The 8790-nt window shown below is 39.5% G+C and overlaps 1 protein-coding gene across 1 annotated transcript in view; it reads right to left on the bottom strand.

Annotated features, from left to right (window-relative positions):
* The window catches only part of PEX7 (peroxisomal biogenesis factor 7), a gene marked incomplete in the record, with an annotated part of 101344 nt that overhangs the window by 19380 nt on the left and 73174 nt on the right, over window positions 1–8790 (bottom strand). Inside the window, 1 exon segment of the mRNA XM_072408948.1 lies at window positions 6963–7062. Coding sequence (XP_072265049.1) covers window positions 6963–7062 — 100 coding nt within the window.

Raw genomic sequence — 8790 nt, 5'->3', positions numbered from 1 at the left:
GATAAAATAGTGCAGGGATATCTTGCAGTAAGACAGACTACTCCAAACGAACTGTGGAGAGAAACACAATTTAAGATTGTCCACAGAGCCTATAAGGTATTCCGCCCGCTTACTGAGGAACACCTCAATGCCCCGACCAGGCACACTAAATGTTTGAGATGTGTTTGCGAAAAGGTGACACTCAAACATAACCTGTGGGAATGTACCACAATCCAATTGTTGTGGACCGAGGTCCTATCCTATATTAAGAAAGTAACGAACCTACAGTTGATAATGGAACTTCTTCAATGTGTGTTTGGGAACTGGGATGTACAGGTATGCAAACTGGCTAGGGGGACAAATCCAAAGAGTCTATAGAGAGTATATGGATGATTCACTCAGGGATTAGAGGAATGTCATTATCCAAAACAAAACAGGAAAATCTATTGAAAAGTAGAAAAGCTATTTAAGGTGGTATCACCTTAAATTTTTTTTATTACTACTTTTTTATTTATTTTTTATTACTACTGAAAAATGCTGGCCAAAAACAATTTATAATTTACATTTATCATTCACCTCAGTCCCACCCATATTGCCTTTTTTTCCCCTGATGTTGAGAAGGTTGTAAACAGTGTCCACCTATTGAACAATTCAGTTTACAATATTTACATAACCTGACTTATTACTCTCTTTATTTTATTTTACATGAAAACTTTCTATCAGATCTGTCATACTTGGAGAGGTAATTGTAAAGGATGTCCATTATCTCCCCTTCCATAAATTATATATTTTAAACCCCTAGTTTATGGACTCAAACAGAATACATTTTTTCCAGGTTTTTATGGGATAAAAAGTATATAAAATAGTAGTATAGTTGGATGTATGATACAAACTGTAAAAAGGAATTCTTTCTAATAAAAATAAATCTTTTCATATTCCATTGGCTTTTGACCCTAAATCAAATTCATTCTATTCAAATATTGTATTAAAAACAACACCTTCCTTGAAACATATAATAAAAATAAAAAATGCATTGTTGATCATTTGAAATAAAGCATACCCAGCAAAAAACTATATTGATCTTTGTGTATGAAGTCTAATGTTCTACATTTTAGACATTGTTCATTGTTTTTTAACTGCGTGGGCGGATGGCCAAGCTGTGTGCGGAGTGAAAACCTGTTTGACAATAAAATACATTAGGGACTGGTTTTCATGATGTGAAGGTAACAGTCAGCATTCTCCAAAAATGTGTGGCTCTATGATCTATAAGCTTTAAAAAAGATCTTGCTTTCTACCTCAGTTAAAACAATTATTTACTGTTGTTTTTTTATGTAGGGGGTAAAAAGAAAATTACTTTTTCACCCAGTCACAAGCCAAAAGAAGTAATCCTCACCATGAGCTCTAGAAACATAGTTCTGTGGGTTGGTATTGTAAACAGGAAATGCTCCCATTGGCTGGTGGTTGAAAAGAAACATTTCAAGTTCAATGTTAAATGTATTGTTCAATAGGTGCACAGTGGTAATCCAGGTAAACAATCAGTATCAGATAGATATTACCCGTTAACCTAGGCATGCACCCAGTAACCTGTGTATGGGCCTTTTTTGGTCATCTATCTTCCAATCTCATTCACTTATCAGTTGTAAATGAATCCTTGTTGGTAGCTAGTGTTGGTTGAATATCTCACTATTCGATTCGACAGCTATTCACTCGAATAGGCTGATATTGATCGAACGTCAAATTCAACCACCATGTAAGTCAATGGGGGGAAAATTCTGGGTTTTTTTTGGGACTGTGTAGAGCTTCTACAGCCTACAAATTCATTTAAAAAGACTCCCAAAGCTCTGCACAACACTGTACAAAGCAAGAAAAAAAATCAGGAAGGCTTTTTTATGTTGCTGGCAAGGCCATTTTATGGGTGGTCAAGGGAACATGGCAGATTTTTTACAGGCCTCCGAGTAGAGGCGGAGAAGGCCCCAAGGGGGTTCTTCTGGTTCAAAAAAGCCGCCAGGTTTCAACGCTCCGTTACAAGCCATACACAGGCTTCAGAGTAGAAGCAGAGGGCCCTGAGGGGGGTCTTTCAGTCAAAAAATTAGCCAGTTACACAGCTCTGTTAAAAGTTATAAAGGCTTCACAGTAGATAAGAGGCAGAGGGCCCTGATGGGGCTCCTCTGGTCCAAAAATTAGCCGGTTACACAGCTCCGTTACAAGTGATAAAGGCCTCAAAGTAGATAGAGGCAGAAGCCTTGATGGGGAGAAGCTCTGTACAGTAATAAGCCAGTCAAACAGCTTCATTACAAGTTATATAGACCTCAAAGTAGATAGAGGCAGAGGCTTCGGTTTTGCAAATTCCTTTAAAGTCAATGGGTGGACTTTAAACATTTTTAGCAAAGCCCCCATACATGTCAGAACCACCAAATTTGCTAGGTATGTAAAGAAGAACAGTGGCAACAATGAAAAAATACAAAAGTTCCAATTTTCTGGTTTTCCAGAAAATGGCAGGCAAAGTGACAGCAGGCAAATAGGGTTTTTGTGTGATTGAGAGTGTCCAGAAGGCAGCATAAACATTAGGACATTAAGAAAGGGTGAACTCAACCCACTAGCAACAGTCTCTGCCATCAAAACAGCAGGATAACGTGTTGCTATTTAATGTACGCACCCCTATTTAATTTATATAGCTGCATAATGTGTTTACACTATATAAATTCAGTTTAATATTAATAATATTAATTGCTAGCTGGCATCATGACCTGAATGACATGTTAAGAATGTCACCCATAAAGTTGTGGACAAGTAGTTTGGTGACCGTAAGCAAAAGGATGGAGGACCAGAGACCGAGTGCGGGTCAGGGAGGCAGTCGCATTGTGTGGCCTCTGGTCAGCTATCACCAGGGAGACCGCATTGGTGAGAGTCATGGAGAGCTGGGTGTAGTGCATCGTCAATGCCACCCAGAAGTGTACAATTTTAGTGAATGAAGTACTGACAGGAGTTCCACTGTGATACTTCCAAGAGTTCCACCATCATCAGGTCCAGCCTGATTCCTGTCAATCATCCTGGTCGCCTCTTCAAAGGTGCCAATACAGTGCACAAGTCCTCAATTTGCAGCCACTCTGCAGGGTTGAAGTAAGGTAATTGTTAAGACGATCTCCTATTGATCCCAGATCAATTTTTCCCTCTTTCTAACTGTGCACCATCTGACTTGTGCACCAAAATGGCAAACTGTAGGTTGTTGCAGGCGGGGAACAGATGCAGGTGGATGGGAGGTGCTAGGTCTCCACGAGTCAAAGGAGGAGGTGGCAGTGGAGGTCGAGGAGGAGATTGCATGGTGATGTGCTCTGGGTGGAGGTAGGTATTCAGGCCTTCTTGCAGCTGCATCTTTCCCTGCTGCCACCAAAGTTACCCAGTGAGCATTGTAGGAAATAAAACTTAACAGTCCATGCTTGTTCGACCAACTCTCGTTTGTCAGGTGCACCTTGCCAGAAACTGAGTGCTGCAGGGCCACAGACAAATTGCTCTGCACGTGTTCATGCAAAGCAAGAACACATTTTTGTGCAAAACATTGCCGCTTGGGCATTACGTACTGTGGGTTGGCGCACAGGAATGCATAAGGGAATGCATTGGAGTCCACCAACCAGTAAGGGAGGAGCTCAAACGAAACCAGCTGTGCTTTGTTTTGGGGTCATTTGGGCCATATTTCCTCTTGCGCTCCAGCATCTGGGGGATGGAAGGTTGGATGCTGCTAATGCTAACCACAGAAAGATTGGACGATCCGGTAGAAGGTGTGGGGGATTGCAATGATGCCTGGTCTTGACTGCTAGCAATGCGACAAACCAGCCGATCTGCGTTGGAGCTCCTCCTCACTGCTGTTGGAGCCTGAAAACTGTAATGCTCAGCTATATCCCCCACTCAAATTGCTGGCAGCAGCACAGGGACCTTTGTGGCAGAAGGAGAAATGGTAGCGGAGGAAGATTTAGCAGCTTGCGCTTGCTTTTGGGCAGAGGTTGACGCACAGAGCTCTGTGCTTTGCCCAGGTGTTGCCGCCTGGTTACCGGGTGGTGGCTTTTTAAATGTGTGCTCATGCAAGTTGTTCCAAGTTTCTTTGGGTTTCTGACTCGTTTCAACTACTGAGCACACAGTTTGCAGATGACTATAGTGTTGTCATCACTACGGACACTAAAAAATGCCCACACGGGCGAACATTGAACTGGGCCGAAAGGTGCTCTGGAGCTGGTGCTCGTGGTGACGGTCCGCGGTTGTTGAGGCACACCTGTGGTGACAGCTGCCGATGATGGACGACTATGAGTTGCCTAACTGGTACGTGAAGACTGCAGAGTGTTGGCAGCTTTTACCCTTTTCCTTCCTCCCCCCCTTTTTTTCCTCCCTCTCCATAAAGAGGACCTGTCATCTGCACTATGCTATGATTTAGCAACATGTTGGAGTGAGATACAGTTAGGTCCATAAATATTTGGACAGAGACATTTTTTTTCTAATTTTGGTTCTGTATATTACCCCAATTCATTTTAAATGAAGCAACTCAGATGCAGTTGAACTGCAGACGTTCAGCTTTAATTCAGTGGGTTGAACAAAAAGATTGCATAGAAATGTGAGGAAATAAAGCCTTTTTTTAACACAATCACTTCATTTCAGGGTCTCAAAAGCAATTGGACAAATAAAAAGCTGAAAATAAAATGTTCATTTCTAATTCTTGGTTGAAAACCCTTTGCTGGCAATGACAGCCTGTATTCTTGAACTCATGGACATCACCAGATGCTGGGTTTCCTCCTGCCCAGGCCTTTACTGGAGCGGCTTTCAGTTGCTGTTTGTTTGTGGGCCTTTCTGTCCCAAGTTTAGTCTTCAACAAGTGAAATGCATGTTCAGATCAGGGGACTGACTGGGTCATTCAGTAACATTCCACTTCTTTGCTTTAATAAACTCCTGGGTTGCTTTGGAAGTATGTTTTGGGTCATTGTCCATCTGTATTATGAAACACCTCCCAATCAATTAAGAAATTTAATAAATTAATTTGGCCGCTTCTGTCCTGTGTCACATCATCGATAAACACTAGTGTTCCAGTGCCACTGATAACCATGCACGCCCAAGCCATCACACTGCCTCCACCATGTTTTACAGATGATGTGGTATGCTTTGGATCATGAGCTGTTCCACGCCTTCTCCATACTTTTTTTTTTGCCATCATTCTGGTAAAGGTTGATCTTGGTTTCATCTGTCAAAAGAATGTTTTTCCAGAGCTGTGCTGGCTTTTCTAGATGTTTTTAAGCAAAGTCCAATCTAGCCTTTCTATTCTTGAGGCTTATAAGTGGCTTTCACCTTGCAGTGCACCCTCTCTATTTACTTTCATGCAGTCTACCCTTTATGGTAGACTTGGATATAGATATGCCTACTTCCTGGAGAGTGTTGTTCACTTGGTTGGCTGTTGTGAAGGGTTTTCTCTTCACCATGGAAATGACTCTGCGATCATCCATCACTGTTATCTTCCGTGGACGTCCAGGTCTTTTGGTGTTGCTGAGTTCACCAGTGCTTTTTTTCTTTCTCATGATGTACCAAACTGTAAATTTTTCCACTCCTAATATTGTAGCAATTTCTCGGATGGGTTTTTTCTGTTTTTGCAGCTTAAGGATGGCTTGTTTCACCTGCATGGAGAGCTGCTTTGACCGCATGTTGTCCGCATCAACTCTAGGCCTTTTATCTGCTTATTTGATAATGACATAACAAAGGAATACCCACACCAGCCCATGAAATTGCCTTTGAGTCAATCATCTAATTACTTTTGAGCCCCTAAAGTTAAGTAATTGTGTAAAAAAAAAGGCCTTAGTTCCCCACATTTTATGCAATCTTTTTGTTCAACCCACTGAATTAAAGTTGAAAGTCTGAAGTTCAACTGCATCTGAGTTGTTTCATTTAAAATTAATTGTGGTAATGTACAGAACCAAAATTTAAAAAAAAAATTGTCTCTGTCCAAATATTTATGGACCTAACTGTACATGAATAGGATTCCTAGCATTGGATTCTCTAGAAAACAGCATGAAAAATAGGAAAAGGCTCTTAGATGAGAGTTTCAACAACAAGAAGTATCAGCCGTCAGGTTCATGTTGCTTTGTATCTTTCATTTGCTTTTATTGTTAGGTATATTTTAGGGCAATGATGCTGAAAGTAACCCTCTTAATTCAGCTGAGATCATTTAACCAACAATGCGGAACTTGGTCATATAACGAGTATATAGGCATCTGTAGCAGCATTTTCTACAGTAAATGTGAGAATTTAAGTGTTTCTAAACAAAGATTATTGAGATTTGGGTAAAGTAGGGAACAGCGACAACATAACTAACTCCATTTAGCAGACTCATCATCTGTTATTCATGAATATGCACCCTAAGCCCAATTATGGCTAAAATTTAACTTAATAGTTTAGGTAATTTCTGCTAAGAACACCAATTAAGATGGTGTTTTGGTCTGAAACTATCTGATTTGCTCTCTTTCGTTGTCTGCATGCAGTTTGCCAACCTAGAGGAGATTGTCAATGAGAAAGATATGTTTTTAACTGTTAGTGTTATGTATGTGTACATTAACGTCATTTGTGATTATGAATTCCTTTACGTTTCTTCTATCTATATTTGTTTTTTTTTTATTCATAGGAAGATGTTTATTATATGCATGTTTTATGAAAATGTTTGCAAATCAATAAAAGTTGTATTTTAGAAGTTTTTGTCACCGTCTGAGCTCTCACTATTAGACCTTGATTCCGGCAAAGTCCTTTTCCATTGTAAACTTCTCCACTGACCACCAGCACCAAAGTAAAGAGGCCTTTATCTTATGGATCAGCCACGTGGCCCTTCTAATGACCATAAGTATAAATGGGGACACCTCCACTGAACCAAAATGTAAGGGGTGTTCTAGTTATCACTGCCTGCATTTTAATCATTTGTTATCTTAAAAAAATTACAAATAATAATAAACATAATAATTTACCTGTCCTGGTATGAGAACGCTAAAGTCAAGACCACATGCAAACTCTGTATGATGCTCTACAGTTTCAAGGAGAGGCGATGGCTTGGAGAAATCCCAGAATCTAAGGAAACACAAGACAATTCAGAGAAATTTCAAACTTTGTTTTTCATTCTGCTTTATTATGCTTTCCACTAATATATTAATAAACCTTTGTTTTCTGCTTTGTCATATGTTCACTAAAGAAGAAACAATATATACTATAATGTAAATATGTCATATGCCCCACTACTATAAACAACTGTTCATTACTTACTACATTCATTTATAACTCAGAAAACAGAAAAACAAATACATGGTTTAAAGGATTGAAAATATTTCCTAACCTTCATGCTAAAGATTTCAATAAAATGTAACCAATTACAAATCACTAAGAAATACAATCTGTAGCTATAGTAAACATCAGTACACATAATAGTATTAACAATATTAAGCATTATTTGTAATGTGCCACCATACTACACAGTGCTGTACAATTAAAAATAAAAAGGGGGATTCAAATACAAACAATGGACCTGATTTATAAAAGCTCTCCAGGACTGGAGGAAATAGACAATCATGGGTGATCCAACAACCCTGGAATAGATCTGGTCTGGGATTAAAAACATTTGTCAATAGTGAATAACAAATAATTTTTAGGAAATCCATTCCAGGTTTGCTGTATCGCTCAGGTTCTCCCATCATAGTTATCTTCTCCAGTCCTGGAGAGCTTTTATAAGTCAGACAATGAGACAAGAGGTGGGAAGGATTCTTCCTGAAAGAGCTTACAATCACAAGTTTAAACAAATTGATCAACACATGAATAGAGTAAATATGTAACAAACTTAAACAGTAAAAAATGTGTAATACAATTCAAAGTTTGTGCCAGGTTAACTGTACAGTGGTTGGAAAAAAGTAGATCATACAAAAGAAAAAAACAAAAAAAACATCAAAGTTGCCTTTGTCAACCTTTCCTTCAGTATAATGCCTACTATCCTGCTGTTGTGCACACCAAATGGCTTTGAAACAGTGACTCCCTAACCAGGAAAAAGTATGCAGGTAAAGACTGCTAACGTTTGTTCAATATATGCGAGCTTTATATTGTTCATGTTAAGCTCAGTCTCAGAAAACAATAGTCTCCATGTAATTAATAAGAACATGATCCTCTTACATTTCCATATTCTCTCTTCTCCCCCATCCAGTTTTAGCATTGGCACGTCCTGCATGCATTTGCTCTTTTTATGTAATATAATATACTCACAACATGAAATTTATTCTCACCCAAGCGGTTAAAGTAATTATAATGAAAACAAATATACTGACTGCACAAGTATATACCATCTTTAATGACACATCCAAACTATCAATGGTTTAAAAAATATTTAATTAAGTGACATAAATTGAACAAATTTTACTGTATATAGCCAAATAGTTTTACTATAAATACATTTGTATCTGGACAGTCCAACTTGAGTTGGTGTTTGTATTATATAATCTGCACTATAGAGACTACAGAATATTTTCACCACCTAGCTGTTATGCCCGACCTTCGTACGGGCAAAAAAAAATGGGTAGGATGGTTAACCCCGTAATTTTGTCACAGCCTTACCTCCATGGTCCCGCTGTGCACATCCAGCGTCGTTTTCCTATTCCAGTGTCGTTTTCCTATTCCAGTGTCGTCCTCCGTCCATCATCGTCCGTCGATCTCCCTCTCCAGCGTCGGGTGCCAGCGGGACCGGTAAGATGCCGGCCGGTATCTTGTGTTCCGCCGCCCGGCATCTTGTGTTCCGCCGCCTGGCCGGCGGAACACAAG

This window comes from Pyxicephalus adspersus, chromosome 4, assembly GCF_032062135.1.
Source record: "Pyxicephalus adspersus chromosome 4, UCB_Pads_2.0, whole genome shotgun sequence".
NCBI lineage: Eukaryota > Metazoa > Chordata > Amphibia > Anura > Pyxicephalidae > Pyxicephalus > Pyxicephalus adspersus.
This window is presented reverse-complemented; position numbering and strand designations above follow the sequence as displayed.